The sequence below is a fragment of the Pithys albifrons genome, chromosome 5 (assembly GCF_047495875.1).
Source record: "Pithys albifrons albifrons isolate INPA30051 chromosome 5, PitAlb_v1, whole genome shotgun sequence".
Classification (NCBI taxonomy): Eukaryota; Metazoa; Chordata; class Aves; order Passeriformes; family Thamnophilidae; genus Pithys; species Pithys albifrons.
Genome location: NC_092462.1, coordinates 17,089,944 through 17,107,200, shown reverse-complemented (window position 1 = coordinate 17,107,200; position 17,257 = coordinate 17,089,944). Strand labels below are relative to the sequence as shown.

Below are 17,257 nucleotides of genomic sequence, written 5' to 3'. Positions count from 1 at the left end.
GCAGCAGAGTCAGAACTACATTGATTTGTTTTCCATTCACTCCCTGCAGTTGAGCACAATTTTAATACCCATTATCCTGGTGATTTTTGACAGAGGGCAGTCTGGAAGTCTTTCAGCAGAATAAGCTACTATCCTCAATACCTGTGTGGACAGCATTTGGTGAACTAGCCATTTTATACAACTGCACGAGGACAGCTTCTGTGAAAGGTACCTACAGTTATTTATGACAATATTGCTCCAAATCAAAACTATGTATTTTTGTGAGGTCCCTGCTATATCCAGATTTTTTCTGAAGTTTTCATTTAATAGATGTTTGCCTGTCTTGCTTGTCTACAGTAAGCTTGTTTCCTTCCTTGAGTTTTTCCTTGGGAACTGTGATAATACTATGCCATGAATATAACTCCATCTCTAGAATAACCCTGGATAAACAATTAGGCATCTCCAAAGTATGCTGGTTACCCTAATCTGTGCCATACTAAGACTAAGCAAAGATTGTGTTTTAATTGTGGGTGCATTAGTAGTGGTGATGGTCTTTGGCTCTTAAGGGCTCATGTGAAATGCAAACTTGAGAATTACAGTGAATTTGAAAAGATATTAGAACCACAGTGTTTTTAGTAGAGCAGATAAAGTCTAATTCAAGTGGAAACAAAATACATAGGAATTAGTTCCCTCTGTACCTCTTTTAGTTCTGTATGATCACTACGTTACTGAGTCTTGCCTAGATCCATTTGCAGCTGGCATTTGGGAGATTTGAGTTTGATCTCAAATGTGGTGGTGGGAGAGATGAAACTCCTAGATGAGACCTGCTGCTTCTCTGAGGCAAATGCTTTTTGCATCTTCTATTTGCAGACTGACCAGGATGGAGTTAAGTGTTGCTCTGATACAAATATCCCTCTTCCTGGGTATTCATCCATTAAATAACCCTTGATTCCTTTTCTAACATACTATAATTTTTCTGTGACAAACAAGTAAGTGACCAAATAAGATTAAGTTCAGTTTTCCACTCTCCACCATTCCATACGTATTACTTTTGTTTGAAGTCTAATTTCTGTTCTCATCTAAATCTGCAGGGACTTTGAACTACCAGTAAGTATGAAGAGTTCATCTTGTTTTAATAAGAAGCAAATGGAATAAAACACAAAGTTGTCTGCTTTAAAAGCTTTTGGTCTTTCTTCCTGCACCCAGTTTAGGCACTTAATCATTGCTGGCTGTGCAGATGGAAGTTATTACATGTAATCTGGGGGTTTTTTGCTGCTTGATAAAGAGAAAAGCATCAGTAATGTGATTATTTTTCTTACTAACATGCTGTTCTACTTGAATATGTTCCCTATTTTTCTTTTTAGCTTGCTGTACAATATTAGCATTATAAAGTACTGTTTCTGCATAATAAGATGTCAAGCTGCTTTAGACCTTTGTTAACAGTAATTGGTTTTGAGGTAGGACAAGAATTGTCCAATTATGACAAGAAAGGATGTTTGAATACTTGAAATTGCTGCAGAAACCTACCCCTCCCCAATAGCTTTCCCATGTTTCTTGTGGAGGAAGAGCAGTAAAATGCCGTAACTGAGCATGAAGAGTAAACACATATGTGAAAACCCTTCCTTGATTCTGGATCTACTGACACCTTTTTCCTGCAGTCTTTGAAAACTGATGAGTGACAGACTTTACCCAAACAGCTTTTCAATGGCTACTGCTAGTTTTGTTCTTTCTTATGACGGAAGGAAAACTGCTGTATATGGTATAGTATTCTTTTAAAAAAATTACATTAAACAGAATTACCTCCTTTTACTTAAAAAAAAAACAAAACATAAAAGGCGCAGTGTGTTCTGTTGTGTCAATGATTGGACACAGAGGCTGCGTAGTGGTTTTCATCTTTGGTGCTGAATCTTGTGCATGATTACTGTATTAATATTTTGACTATGTTTTGAAGGGTAATAATTAATGTTTCAATTACCCTTTTTTCCCTTATAAGATGGATACTTTGGAGAAAAACTCTGCGAGGATCTCAGAATTAAATGAAATTAATTTCTGTCTTATTATGTATCTAACAACCATTTACATGTAAGTTGAATTAGAGATGAATCCAAGCCACAGTATTCAACATCGTAGGATTTGGAAAACTTCAGCCAAGTTTTTATTCCTTTCAAATCAGCCGCTTTGCAGATTGCAGCTTTTGAGTGCAATGACTGTCCATGATAAGAGTAGATCTTCACAAGTGTTCAGCCCTATTTGTACTTGATTAGATTTTCGAGGTTATTCAGCCTGTGGAGTTGCATGGAAAATGCTACATGGAGGAACCATTTGGAAATCTATGCCTTACTTTAGGTAGCATTGTTTAAGTGGAATTTGAATTCTTTTAAAAGTCTGTTCGCAATAGGTGCTGGATATTTTAAAACTTGGTCTTGGGCCTTTGGAAAGAGCTCATTGGTCTTGTAGCATGACCTGATATTGTAATATCATTCCTCAAATCATTTGGAAACATTGTTGATTTTGGTCTTGGTTTTTTGTTTTCTCTAAGCAATCACTGATGTTAAAACATGGGCATTGGACAGAGAAGTGTTTCAAAATATCATGAGAGTGACAGCACAAACAAGACAAGAGCAGTACAGAAACTTCCTCAGAAGGTAAATATGATGAATTTCTATTTCTAATACTGCTTTGGGCTGCCTAGTAAGGTGCACTATAATACTGTGCCTGTCTTGTAAACAGAGAGAAAAAGATGCTCTTTATGTAAATATGGCCTAAAAAGCCTGACTATTTACCTATTTTTTCTTTTTTTTAAGATTCATGAGAGTGTTTCCCATTTTAATTGTTTTTCTCTTGTATTACACTAGGAAGAATGCTTGATGAGAATGCTTGAACCTTCCAAATTAAGACTTAGTTGTATATTGTGTTCACCACCAGTTTAACTAGCTATAAAATGTCATTGTACAAATTATATAGATTAGATCATAAAAAAGTGTCAAAAATAACTCTTTTACGTTTGGGGTTTTTTTCCTTATTTTGCATTTCTATTTTCTGGAAGTGTGTCCCTGCTGAAAAACTTACCTGAAGATAAATTAACCAAGATCATGGACTGCCTGGAGGTGGTAAGATACTGTTAAGTTCTTCTAAATAGTATTCAGTAAGCTTTCAAAATAAAAGAGAAAAATAAACCAGTAAAAATAAAAAACAACCAAGGTTTTTTTAATATGAGAGTGGGCTTGGAGTGATCAGAGTGAAATTCCATGTTGGCAGCAAACAGTAACATTTAGTGGCTTAAAAGTAAGTAATGTTTTTTTGCATCAAAGTAGTCAAGCAAGTAGATAAGAGGATCTATAATCTAACGTTTGTTAAGATTAAGCACAAAGTTGCTCTCCAGTTCTAATTGTATTGGTAATCAGGCTTTACCTGTTTGCAGTGGGGATATGAAATAGTTTCATATGCCTTGAACCAGATACGCTACAAAATATATGTTTTTAGGTCTCTACTGGTTTAAAGGTAAACCAGCAGCAGAAATGAACCCAGCATGAAAGAGATAAGTCAGAGTTACAATTTAATAAAAATATTTCAATAAATGCAACAATGCAAAGAGAAATTGGTTTTGCCCCACAAAACCCAAAAGTATAACCCAGCACCCTGAGGAACAAACAAAATGGTGTTCATTAGCCCCTGTGCTGAGACACACATGGTTCATCAGAGTCCAAAGTAAAAGGAAGGGGAAAACCTGTTGGTGCAGATGGTGGTTGCAGTCTGGTCAAGAGTGGTGGTCTCCTCCTGTCGAGGTTCTGGTTCTCCTCTGGATCAAACAAGTGGTACCAGAAATCCCCACACCTCAGGATTATATATCCTCTGGTTTAGGTGGGAATGCCCAGTACCTCCCCCAGGGCAGGAAGTTCCACAATGGGTGATCTGTGAGTCATGGGGTATTTGAAATCATTGCTGGCCCATTAGCAGACGACCCCTCAGGCTGAGTGTGGAGGTGTTAACAACTCCCTGGAGGGGAGCTGTCACAGTTCCTATCTCACAAGCTTCTTTAATACCCAGTTTGCAGCCTGAGGGGTCAGGTGTGCCCTGGGCAACTGCTGCAAATGGTCCATTGTTAACAGTTCATGAGAAATGATATAGAGGGTTTAGAATACACAGCTTTGGTCACATCCACACAGTGATAAACTGGTCCCAGCTGCTGAACTAGGACAAGGTCTTAAACATATGAATCCAGATAAATATCTGTGTGCCTTAGGGTTGCATTTGCCAACAGGCTTTGAAGGTAAAGGCTTGACGTAGCTGTCATTTTTTTCCACAGGCAGTGATAACTATTAGTTCTTTTTGTATAGGGAATATCTATAGGAACCTCAGTCTTGGAACAGTTCTGCAAAGGGAGAACAAAAGTTCCTTCAGTAAACAAAGAGCCTCAGTCCAAGCAGGTTGGAGGAGGCAGATAGAATGATTCATGGGATCACCAGGGGGTTAGGAGATCATGATGTTGATCATGTGCAGTGGCAAACGGCCTTAGCACAGCAGTATCTTAAGCAGTAACTTTTTTTTTCTTTCTGGGTTTCCTGGGAGGGGAAATCTTTTAGAGAACACTCAGAAGACAGAAAAATAATGAGTTTTCTTATGAGGAACATGTCACAAAGCTTGAAGTTAACATGGAAAAAATGCTTAACTGAAAGTTAAAAAATCAGATAATTCATGGCCTGAATGGTAATGCGTGGTAATGGTGGGCAGGGTCCCTTAGCAGACACAGAAAATTTGGTGCCTTTGTAGCTTACAACAGATAATTTAGGCATTCCCACTGAGATGTCAAGCCTGAAATTACTTTTGGAAATGCCTTTTTGATTTAGAACTCCTTAAAAAGTTTTTGGTATTTTTCCCCTGGTTTTCCCCTGCTTCATAAGGAGGACACCAGTGTTACTATTTTTAAAAACAAGTAATGTGCTGCTGCTTTAAGATTGGCCACCATGTTTTCTATAATGAAATGGTTGCATATTATGGGATATAATGAATGAAGGAGACTGGAAATTAAGCATCAGTGGAACATCAACATGTATTAAGAACTCTACATAGTAATCAGAACTTTCAGCTTATTAGAGAATATTGTCTCTCACTTCCCCACCAACAGGAGTACTATGACAAGGGAGATTATGTTATTCGGGAAGGAGAAGAAGGAAATACCTTCTTTATAATAGCAAAAGGAAAGGTAAGATTTAATAAACCTCACTTATAAATTAACACGTACAGACCCTTGTATTTCAAAAGCTACCATGAGAGGTGTGATCTTCAGTAAAATCTGTGCAGAATGGTTTTGAGGGTGCTGTTAAGTTCACAATACTGTGATAAAGCCCTGGAGCAGCATTTCAGAGGTTCAGGGAGCCTAATTTTCCATTCACTATGAACCCATATTATACTGTTCTAATTAAAATGTAATTAAAGTATGTCCTGAAGCCTCTTGATGCTGTAGCAGTGATGTAAAGTCAATTTTTTTGTAAATGAGATTTGATCCTATGTCTTCTCCTAGATGGTTCAATATCTGACAGGCAAAACATAGACTTGTGAAACGTCTACAAAGTAATGGAGTCCTCTTCTTAATGGAGAATGGCCTTCTAGGTGTCTCAGAATCTGTTCCTGACATTTACTAGTACCGGAGAAATAAGGCAGCAGCCTTTACCCATCAGCTGTTACATTGGAGGCTGACATGGGATTCTAAAGAATTTCACCAATAAACTTACAGGAGAGTTTTGAAAACCTGTCTGTGTCTGGTGATATTCTGGTTTGCTTTTTGCTAATGTGAGCATCAACAGAATGTGTGCTGCTGTGGAAGAGTTTCATGAGGGGGAAATGTTAGTTAATGCTTCTGGAGGCTATTGGTTTAGCTGAGAATACAAAAAGCTCATATGATGTCTGCCCACTGTGGAAACTGAAGTATTTTTAGTTTTTCAATAAAATGTGACTTATTTTGATCCATTATAAAAGGTATGAAGAGAAAACACTTGGAGATGGGTAATAGAGAATGTATACCTTTTTCTCAGCAAAAATCAGAGATGTGTCAGAGAATGTTTGGATTTCAATTTTGAGAGGAAGGAGTAATTATATATATCTATAGCTCTTTCTGCAGCATTACAGCATTTAAGACACTTATGAAATACACAGAAAAGAAGGGAAATCCATGTGATACTTTGAAACTTTACCTTGCTAAATTTTTATTCCTGTACTTTCCAGGTGATAGTTACCCAAAGTACAGCAGATCACTCAAAACCTCAGCTGATTAAAAATCTACATAAAGGGGATTACTTTGGAGAAAAGGCTCTTATTAGGTTAGTTCACATTGTCTGATTCATGATGTGTAGTATTTCAGTTCTCCTATCACTACATATCAGATTCTACAACCCATGACTCTTTTGAATGTAATGCTTGTTTTGATTGTAAGAGAGAACTCGAAAGTATACACTGTCATCTGCCTTTAGGTTTCCCTGCAGAAGACAAATACTGATCCTCTCTACATTGTGGCTTATTGTTTATATTTCAGTAAGAGCTGTGATGAAAACTTGTGCTGGGCTCTAAATGACTTTAAAATGGATAAGCCCAATTATGGCTGGACTGAGCTGTTGTTTCCATTGCCCATGATAGTAAGAAACAGAAAGAGTCACATAATAAATATTTATGTGGGTGATTGAGTAGGGAATCTTTTGGTTTCTGGAATGTTTTATATCCAAGGATTATTTCAGAAATAAGTAGTAAATTCTGATATAGTGCTAATTACTGCTTACACTAATTTCTTGGAAGGTTGCTAAAGGATGTCATGATCCAAACCCTATTGAAACTGGAAAAAATACTGTTATACAACAACAATGACCAGTAAAATGTTAAAATGTTGCATTTGGGTCAGCAATATTCAGATACAAGCTGTAATACCTTTGAGGAGTTTCATCTATAGTAACAGTGACCCTCCTTGAGTACAGTGTGGGGTACAGTGTGAGGTATAGTGTGAATCCTCACAGTTTTGAGGAGTTTTGTATGTTTGATATGTTTCTGAAAACACATTTCAATTCTTAGTGACGACGTCAGATCAGCAAATGTTATTGCAGATGAATACAATGTGGAGTGCCTCGTTATAGACAGAGAGTAAGTACTCTACTGTTTAATAAAAGACTTGCATCCTTTCAGTAGGTTAATGAGACTTCCCTGTAGGCAAACTCACAATGTTTTCTTAAGGGAACACTGAATGAGTGGTTATGTTTTTGAAATACTAAGGAGGAGAAACTGACAGCAGGTACTGGCACACAGAAGCTTAAAAGTAGCTCAGAGGTATTCTTTTTTTTCTCTCCTAGTGGTGCTGTTTATCCTGGTCACCTGGGTCAGAGATTCCCGAGAGCTGGTCTTGTCAGTGAAGACCAATGCTCTGCCTTCTCTGCATCCTCAGTTACTGGGGCCACTCTCCATTTAGTAATGGGCCCACATTATCCTTCATTTTAATTTTGTTACTGGCATATTTGAAGAAGCCCTTCTTGTTGCCCTTGACATCCTTGGCCAGTTTTAATTCCACATGGGCCATGGCCTTCCTTGTCTCATTTCTGCTTACTCTTACAACCTTTCTATATTCATTCCAAGTGGCCCGTATCCTGGGTGCTGTTGTCTCCCAGATGTTTCCTGCTTATACTTGAGTAATGACGGGACTTCTTTATTTATCCACACAGGTCTCTTGCCCTACCTGTCCAATTTCTTGCTCATTTCTTGAGCCTGCAGGAAGTAATCCTTGAATATCAGCCAACTCTCTTGGATCCCTCTTCCCTGCAGGGCCTGTTCCCATGGGATTTTTCAAAGAAGGTTCCCGAAGAAGCTAAAGTTGGCCCAGAAACTCTAGAATAGTCTTCCTAGTGAGGTGCTCAATACATTTAGGCAATGCCCTTAATAACATACTTCAGTTTGATTCCCCCTGAGCTGGTCAGGCAGTTGGACTGTGTTGCTGTAGGTCTCTTCCAACAGAAATAGTCGAAGTCTTTTCTTCCCGCAGTGCTGTTACTCACCTGTGAAGTAGGAGAGGTGATCTCAGTCACTTTGGCACTGTGTACCAAGGGATTTATCCATTGGGGCAGAAGAACTGATTGCCTGAACTCATGCCAGGCTGGTTCCTGGGGTAGAGATGGTGGAACCACACATGATAACCACACTACGTGTGGGAGGCAAAGTACACCCTGCTAAAATTATTTAAACATGACATGAAATGACCTGAGGAGATCAGGCATTCTGTCCCCCTACCCCCTAGCAAATGTTTGGTACTTCAACTGGTTACTGCCTCTTCAGAGCTCTTAAAATGCTGTCAAAAGTGACAATGTAAAGCTTGGTCTGGATGATGATTTAAATGTTTAGCATTCTATAATGTTTCATTTGTGGTTTTAGGACATTTAATCAAACTGTTGGAACGTATGAGGAGCTCCAAACTTACCTAGAAGGTTATGTGGCTAATCTGGCCCAGGCTGATGAAGAGCGACATGCAAAGTAAGTCAGACCATTTAGTGGGTACATCTTTAGTAGGTAATTATGAAAAAGAGTGAAATCATGCATGGTAGTTAATGGAGAGGGAGCCCTAGGAATAACAGCAGACGCTATAATAAAAGTCTGGATATGCTTACAGAGTCCAAGAAACATTTTCTGAAACAAAAATTATGTAGAATCTCAGTATATTGACTTTCCAACAAGAATTCACCCTATCCCAAGAAAAGAAGTGACATTGTGCTCAAATAAATTTTGCATTCTGACAGTAAGTTCTTTGACTGGTAAAACCCTTAAAGGCCAACTCTAACTCCTGATTGAGTTAAAGAAACTATTTTACTATGCAAAAGACTAATTGTCCTTTGAAAAAGAAACATACATAAAGGAGGCAGTTTATTTTTAATGTTTCAGTGTAGCACTGATAATCCTGACATTTGCTTTTAGCTGTGGGCCACATTTTTAGTTTATGTGCCTCTGATTTCAACCTGAGCATTACTGGAAAATTAGCAGAGTATGTTTTTCTTCTGTTTAGGAGTACAGCTGCATTCTTAGTTCTGATTGTTCTATTGTTACTGGTACACAGTTCTTCAAACTTTGGTTCTCCAACTTGGAGAGCCCAAAGTCTTGCAGCTGACAACATCAATAGGATTCTCACCATGAATCAGCTCTTGCTAAAAATACTGTTGATTGTACTCAGCAGCATTTTGCTTCTAATTTACTTTGACAGGATGCCTAAAAAAAAAATGCTTCTGCATAAAATGAAATTAAGATTCTCTTAGTAAATAAGAAGGCTTTCCTTTCCTTCCTTTTCTTTCTTTGTCCTTGTCCTTTTCCTTCCTTTTCTTTCCTTTATGTAGAAGCATTGAAAGTAATGGCAAGGAAGAGCACTAACCTGTGTTCATTTTCTCAATGCAGAGGAAGATCCTTCTGTGGACAGTTGACCAAAGAGGTGTCTTTGGAGATGATAGAGCTGAAGGAGAAAGTAGCCCAGTTCCCTCCTTCCCCATTCAAGAATTTAGAAGTTGTTGCAACTCTGGGTGTTGGTGGGTTCGGAAGGGTTGAGCTTGTAAGACATTGTTTTAAACATATTCAAGTAGTTCTCTGTCTTACATGATCGATTTAGCCACTGAATAACGTGAAGGATTTTAATATTCTATGTGCTTGTGCCTCTCAGGCAGAAATAATTTTATATAAAGCAATGCATAGTTAAAAAACATTTCAGGACTTGGACGTGCAAAGAAGCAAATCCATTCTTGTGTGCCTCCATTTCCTGCTGTTAAAAAGTATCTTCCTGGTCACTAGGCACAGTCATCAGGTTGTGTATGTGGAGTTTGCAGATGTGCCTCCCTGCATTGTGTTCCCAAGGCTCTGCCTGGACCTGAAGTAATCTCCACAGCCTCACATAATCTGTGTTGTTAGAATTGCTTCAGGATGCCCCACAACAGCTATAACCAGTGTGATCTCTCTGAGCTGTGTTGACTATGAAATTTCCAACAATTTATATGGCTCTTTTGAGTCATATTCAATAGCATGAACAGCTGTGTTTCTGGGATACCAAGAGCCTCATGAGCCTAAAGGCTTAAATTCTAGTCTCCTCTGGCTGAATAGTAAACATCTGAGAAAAATCTGAAAGCTTTTTGTGCAGGCTGCTGAAGGTAATGGTAAATTAAGGGAGACTTTGTGATTTTAGTGAAGTCAATAATCCTTCACAGTAATTAGACCAGCAGTTGTTTTATTCTGATTCATGCTTCACAAAAAACCCCAAACTTTCCACAGTGGAAATTCTACCACATTGCTTGAATAATAAGCTAAAAATTGAATTCTCTTCCAGGTGTAGAACACAGATAACTGCTTCCTTGGTTTCTAAGCCCTGTTTTAACTTCCATCTTTTTATTGCATATTGGATAATATTTCAGTGTAATTCATAATCATTTGTAAACATTCTTCCTAAACTGCCTCTGCTTTTTGTTCTTTTGTATTATGCAGGTGGTTAGAAATCTTAAATTCAAATTAGGACCCACTGAGGTATAAGCTCATTGTGGAATGTAGTACCTATGCAAACTTTTGCTATTTTGTATACATAAAATGAACAAAGAGAACATTTAATTTTGCAAGTGGGGATTGGGAAACTAAAAAGATCTGATATTTGACTGTAAATCACCCATAACCGTTCTGCAGAATATCTGGAATTTGTCCCTCATTGCAGCCATCAATTTTAGTCCTGTGTTACGTTGTAAAAGATGGATATCAATGTACCTATTGAGAACTGATTGGTACTTTGCCTCATATATATTCATCATTTTTATTCACAGGTTAAAGTGAAAAATGAGAACATGGCTTTTGCCATGAAGTGTATAAAGAAGAAACACGTAGTGGACACCAAACAACAAGAGCATGTCTATTCTGAGAAGAAAATCCTTGAGCAAATATGTTCTCCATTCATTGTAAAGTAAGTTGACCATAAGGTTTCCTAGAATGCTGACCCCCAGTTGAGCCACTGAACAGCATTATTAAGAATGAGGTTTGGTATATATGAGTTCTGGAGAAAAGACATTGTAAGTCTTGCATTTTATATTGCATTTTCTAAGTTTTTGCCATTTGTCTCCACAGACTATATCGCACATTCAAAGATAGTAAGTATGTATACATGCTCCTGGAGGCTTGCCTTGGAGGGGAATTGTGGAGCTTGCTGAGAGACAGGTAACAGCAAAAAAGTGTAACCTTCCCTGTAAAATACCACTCAGCTCCATACGTCTGCTGAGTAGTTTCTCTATTCAAGGGCTGTGTAATGAAAAGATGTTTGTTTCAGTGTGGTTGATGGTGTATTAATATTTGGCTAATATGTGTTATCTGGTTAAGAAATGAGGCATTTTTATGACTTAATTGTCTGTAAGAATGGTGATTATTTTTGTTCCAGAGGCAGCTTTGATGAATTCACCACCAAGTTCTGTGTTGGGTGTGTGACAGAGGCTTTTGATTATCTACATCACATAGGAATTATCTACAGAGACCTGAAGCCAGAAAACTTAATTTTGGATGCTGAAGGATATATAAAACTGGTAAGATGTAATCTGCTGTAATGTTTTCCTTTTGTCTCCTGTTTCTTTGCAGGGGGACTATAAATAGACAGCAGGTAATTAGAGATTCCAGAGTTTAATAATTCTTGAGCTTCAGTAGAAAAGAGGGCAGGCTTCTTATTGCACAATGAGAAACAAAGGCATTGCAAAGCCATTACAAGCCACAGACCAACTGAAGATTTGCAGCCTCTAAGAGCTCTTGCCACAGTATAAACAGGAAAAAAAAAACAAACAAAACCACCACATGTTCTCCCAGCAGTTAATTTTAATATTTTAATGTAAAGACAGGAACCACATTTCCCAGGTGCAGAATTACCACCCTGTCCAGCCTCAAGCAATCATAGGTTCTACATTCATTCATTTTATCTACAATCATGGGTTCCCTCTCTTTGTAGAAAGGGAACACAGTAAAGAACTCCTGCCATATTTGACTGTGACGGTGAAAAGTGAAACAAGAATACGCTTCAAAGAACTTTAAATACCCTCTTGGAGGACAATGAGCAACGTCCTCTTTTCCAGGAGCAGTAAATCTCATGACTTCAATGAAATCATGAGTTGTTCTCTCCAAAAGGAAAATAATTCAGAAAATTACTTGTGATAATAACTGTATCAGCTGTTTTACAACATTGAGTAATCCAGTGGAATTACTTCTCTCTCCTTTGCAACTACACTGTAGTTGTTTTAGCTGTAAATTGGCAACTGAGATCTTTGCAGGAGGGGAGGAAGCAATTAAGACCTTAAGGCTTCCCAGTGCAAAGCAACTCTGCATTATGCAGCATGTGTTGATTTTGATCAGGTTGATTTTGGATTTGCAAAGAAGATTGGATCAGGGCAGAAAACCTGGACGTTTTGTGGAACCCCTGAGTATGTTGCCCCTGAAGTCATTCTGAGTAAAGGCCATGACTTCAGTGTGGATTTTTGGTCCCTTGGGATTCTTGTGTATGAACTCCTTACTGGCAGGTAAGTGCCTCCTACTTCAAGTTCCTACCTCTTTTATTTGTTTTCATAAACCTTTTTAAAGCTACTTTTAAAATAAACAGTTTGGGATGTTGGTTTTTTTCCATCAGTAAACAGACTTGCAAAATGATACTTGTTTTTGCCTCTTACGCATGTCTTACCTTCCATCATTTCAGAAATGCCACAAAGTGTGGTACATATGCTCAATTCTGACTTATCCATGCAAGGAAAGGGCCAGGCATGAGTTATAATTGGCTGGTGTAGAGCTCCTTTGATGATATTTCCTGTGAGGAACAACTGTCAACAGGCTGTTCTTTTCCCCATTAGTGGGTGACAGGTTGCAACAGGGTGAGTGAGTGAACTGTAAGCAGGGCTTATTCTTTGCCTCCGTGCACATTTACATGACAATTCTTTGTGAATGCTCAATGGTAACACAACATGAAAGCTTCTCTGAGTCATACTAGAGGCAGAGCTGGATTAGAGGAACACTTATGGTCATGCGTTTTCCCTGGTACCTACACGAAGTTTCTCATTTTCAAAGCTTTCTAACATCTTAAACAGTCTGAAAGGGTGAGGGTTGTAAAACTAGGAAGGTGGGGTTTTTTTCCATACTCTCAAATATATGCTTTGATAAGTAATGGCCACATCTCCACTTGCCAGACATTCCATTTATCAGTGTCACTTTCTTTTTCTAGTCCACCATTCTCTGGAGGTGATCAAATGATGACATATAATTTGATTCTCAAAGGCATTGAAAAGCTGGATTTTCCTAAAACAATAACAAGGCGGCCTGAGGATTTGATCCGCAGACTCTGCAGGTAGGAGGGGCAGTTTGTGCAAAGGCAGGGTGTACACAGATTGAGCCTTGTAGAATTCAAACTAGAGTGTTGAATTCCTGACGACTAGATTGAGAATTTTTATGCATAGCACGGTTCATTCTGATTATACTCAGTATGCATTGCATGCCTATGATTATGTGTCACACCTCTCAGTCTGCAGAGGCAGCATCTACAAGTGTTGGCTTTGGGCTTTCTCTGTAGCTGTGACTTTTTTCTGAAACACATCTCAGGGAAAACCTATGAAGTGTGGGCTGAGGAAAGAGCTAGGGAATTTGATGTTGCTAGCAAGCACATTACTTTGCCCTATAGTTTCTACAGAAAACACAGGGCACTTAAAGACTGACTTAAGCCCATCTGAAAATGTGCAGAAGGTGGTATTTTAAAAGGGCCAGCATAACTCAGAAGCATTAATGCACAGTGACATGCACAGCCTCTGGCTGGTGACACTGCTGGCTTTGAACTCCCGGTTCCTGTGGGATTTCATCCATGGCACTTGGAACAATGTACAACATGCTTGTGTACCAGGATTTGAAAGGAACCTTGTAGATGTAAATTTTGATTTGGCTCCTTCTGTAACTCAAGAGCAGACCTACTGGCTAAGAAAAAAAACAAACATGTGCAACCAAAATTCAGCCAGTTGATTTCACTCTGTTGCTTCTCACAGCTGAGTGACACTCTTTTGGCTTCCTGGAAGGTTTCTCCAGCCTTAAAAAAAAAAAGGTAGCAGTGAACAACAGCTTATTATGTGTCCTTAAGAGGCCACATATGGTATGCAAGCCCAATCCCTGTGTAACTGTCAAACCCAAGCAATTTGGACCTATAAATGTTATTTTAATAAATAGAAATATTTTGTAAATTCCTGTCCTTATTCTTTTCCTCTTTTTATCAGGCAAAACCCTACAGAAAGATTAGGAAATTTGAGGAATGGAATTAATGACATCAAGAAGCACAGGTAAGCAAAAGAATCTGTCAAGAAGAAAATTTGGGGTCTAACTTAAAATAATTTTAATGTGTTAGAACCCAGTCTGGTAAACCCATAAAGAGAGATCTCTATTGCTATTGAGTATACTTGCAACTGCACCAAGCAGCAATACAAACATAAATCCTCAACATGATTATCTAGAAATGTCTTATTGTTTACTGGTTTTGTTGCAGGTTGTTGTGGTTGTAGGAGTTTAATTCAGTTCTCAGGGAAATTGATGCCAGTTCAGCATCTGCCTTTCAGACCTCCTGATCATCCATCAGTTGCTTTTAAAGAATGAGTAGTTAAGAGCTCCAAAGCAATACTAAGTTTTTGTCCTCTTTCTTCTACTGAAGAAAGTCTTTCTTCTAATGCAAGTCTTTCTTCTAATGAAGTTACTCTGTAGATAAAACATTTTCTGCTTTCTCTTTTTATCTGAGTTGTTTCTAAGCCACGTAGCTTGTGCTTGGGGAAAGAAGTTCTTTAACTTTTCTGCTTGACTCCTTCTTCTCATGCTGTAAAGAGGGTGAGATTCCAAGGGGACACAGAAGTCTTTGTATGACTGTACTTCTGCATCTCCTCTGTACAGAAGTACCAGTGTGTCTGGTAATCCTGAAGCTCCCCTTGCCTTGTAATGCAATGACAGTGCTCAAACAACTGTATTGTTACATGGACAGGAGTTGATGTGAAAAAAATTTCTTATAGCCCTTGTTCACATGTTTTTCAGCTATTTATAGTATAATGACAGAAAACAATGTCTTTCTCTCTTGGTCTCTCCCTGTCTGTCTTTCATTTCTTTTTAATCAGGTGGTTGAGTGGTTTTAACTGGGATAGTCTGAAAATGAGGAAATTAACATCACCTTTAAAAAGAGAGGTATTGTCTTTGGCTTTCAATATCATAATGCTTTAAAAATATAGCTTGGCTTCAAAGAACAATTGTTGGTGATAGCAAAATTTCCCAAAGATGCATTTGAATTATTACAGTTTGACATTTTTAGTGAAAATTATATGAAAGAAAGACAGCAAGCAAAATATAACTTCAATTCAGTTAAATACTGGAAATATTATTCTGCCTGTGTACTTTGCATTAGATTTTCACCATTACTAGAATAAATTATGTTTGGTTAGAAACTAATACGGAAAAACCCCTTATTTGCCTTGGTAATGGGCACATTAATAAGATGCATTGTTCATATTACTGTGCAGAATACAAATTCCTGTGTTCTCTTACCACTGAGTTACAACACATCCTTGAGTAAGCTTCTTGTTTTAAATGGCCTATTTCTCTTTGCCCTAAAACGAAACAAGATTGAGGGTAAAGAATTTGAAACTCACTTGGACCTCAGTTTGAAACCAAAAGTAATTCTGAGATTGACTTTGAGTAGCTACCCTATGAATGTAGATTTGGTCTTAAAATTGAATCAAAATTGTGTGCAGCTTGGCTCAGCTTTCCTACTGACTTTATAGGGATTTCAGTGAAATCTTGGAGTTGATAGCATTTGGGAAGTGCTTTGTGTAAGAAGGCGGATGCCATTGCTCTGTTGTACAATTAAATTACTGAAGGTTTATCTTTTGAAGAATGAGGAATTGCATCCATTGAAACAAGCCTTCTGTATCATACCAGCCTTTCATTTCCTCACTGACAGCCGTAAAAATGATGCATAATCAATAGAGAATATTTTCAAAAGATATTTTCTGAAACAACCATTTGTTTGTGTTTTTAATGTCCTAGTTGTCTGGACCAACTGATTACAGCTACTTTGACAGCTATCCACCTGAAGAGGGAACTCCTCCAGATGAACTTTCAGGCTGGGACAAGGATTTCTGATTATTGTTTCTTCTGGGACATTGGCTTTGGTACTAGACCTGCTATCTTGTTTCTTGCTACAAATGACACAGTTCTCCTTGAAGAACAGAAGACAGTACAGCAACCAGAACTTTTTCAGACAATGCACCAAAATCTGTATCCATCTCTTTAAAACAAGGACATGAATTCAGTCAGTGGATGTAACCTGAATGATTTTTAATACACAGTGTCTCTGTGAATATTTTCAGACACTTCAGATCGGATTTATGGTGTTGCCATTAGAAATATAAATAGCTAATATTTTGATATTAACAGGGTTACCATATGTCTTTATTTTGGATGGAGATGATAAGTATTGGAACCCAATAACTCTGTGGCATTTGTCAACAGCTGACACTATATTTATTTATTTTTCATTTTATCTAAAGTCTGCTGTGTTTCTCTTTCCCCACCATAACGTCCAGTATTACACTGATCCAGAAATGTGTATAAAAGAGATTTTTATTGAAAGGTTGATTTGATCTGATGCTGCAGCTAAAAGGGCTTCACTGTGAAGCTGCCTCTCTGTCAGTCAAGTTTTGGACCAGGTTGAATATGTGAGACAGGTCAAATGACAATCCAGTAGGAAACAAGGTGTATACATAATAGAAGTTGCCTCAAGAATCAGACTGTGGCATGTGTTTCCCTTACTGCTTCAAAGAGCCATGTCCATTTCTTAAAATGTTTTGCTTTTATGCAGTGTGAAGATAAAACAGCTAGACAAAAAGCGCTTACTTTGCAGGGAAAAAAATGCAGTTGAATGTTGTGCATTCATGATTTATACAGAAAAATTCTGTTACTCTCCATTAGGAACTGCAACAGCTGTTGAAACAGGGACATTCCTGGGCTTACAGGATCGATGCATCTCCAACCCCTGCTAGGATTTGTTTCATCTCCCACAGAGACAAAGTCCAATCTAAATTTCAGAACTGAAGCTGCTACAGCACCCTGCATTTCACATGCTGCTTGGAAAGCCTCCCAGGCAACTCCTGCTGCGTGCTCAGGATTTAGTTACCGTGATTGCTGGATAGTCTTCCTAGCTGCTACTGGTCATGACTTTTCCCACTGGGTGAGGGAAGGACTGCCACAGGGGCAGTTCCATAGT

The 17,257-nt window shown here is 38.2% G+C and overlaps 1 protein-coding gene across 1 annotated transcript in view; it reads left to right on the top strand.

Annotated features, from left to right (window-relative positions):
- The window catches only part of PRKG2 (protein kinase cGMP-dependent 2), a 40,641-nt gene extending 24,405 nt beyond the window's left edge, over positions 1 to 16,236 (top strand). Inside the window, exons 7-22 of the mRNA XM_071555811.1 lie at positions 94 to 207; positions 2,519 to 2,624; positions 3,026 to 3,089; positions 5,105 to 5,182; positions 6,202 to 6,296; positions 7,036 to 7,104; positions 8,380 to 8,478; positions 9,388 to 9,538; positions 10,785 to 10,921; positions 11,083 to 11,172; positions 11,390 to 11,531; positions 12,346 to 12,509; positions 13,202 to 13,324; positions 14,235 to 14,297; positions 15,114 to 15,180; positions 16,039 to 16,236. Of these exons, the coding sequence (XP_071411912.1) occupies positions 94 to 207; positions 2,519 to 2,624; positions 3,026 to 3,089; positions 5,105 to 5,182; positions 6,202 to 6,296; positions 7,036 to 7,104; positions 8,380 to 8,478; positions 9,388 to 9,538; positions 10,785 to 10,921; positions 11,083 to 11,172; positions 11,390 to 11,531; positions 12,346 to 12,509; positions 13,202 to 13,324; positions 14,235 to 14,297; positions 15,114 to 15,180; positions 16,039 to 16,134 (1,658 nt within the window). The 3' untranslated portion in view covers positions 16,135 to 16,236. The remainder of the gene's footprint in view (positions 1 to 93; positions 208 to 2,518; positions 2,625 to 3,025; positions 3,090 to 5,104; positions 5,183 to 6,201; positions 6,297 to 7,035; positions 7,105 to 8,379; positions 8,479 to 9,387; positions 9,539 to 10,784; positions 10,922 to 11,082; positions 11,173 to 11,389; positions 11,532 to 12,345; positions 12,510 to 13,201; positions 13,325 to 14,234; positions 14,298 to 15,113; positions 15,181 to 16,038) is intronic.
- Positions 16,237 to 17,257: the final 1,021 nt, after the last annotated feature.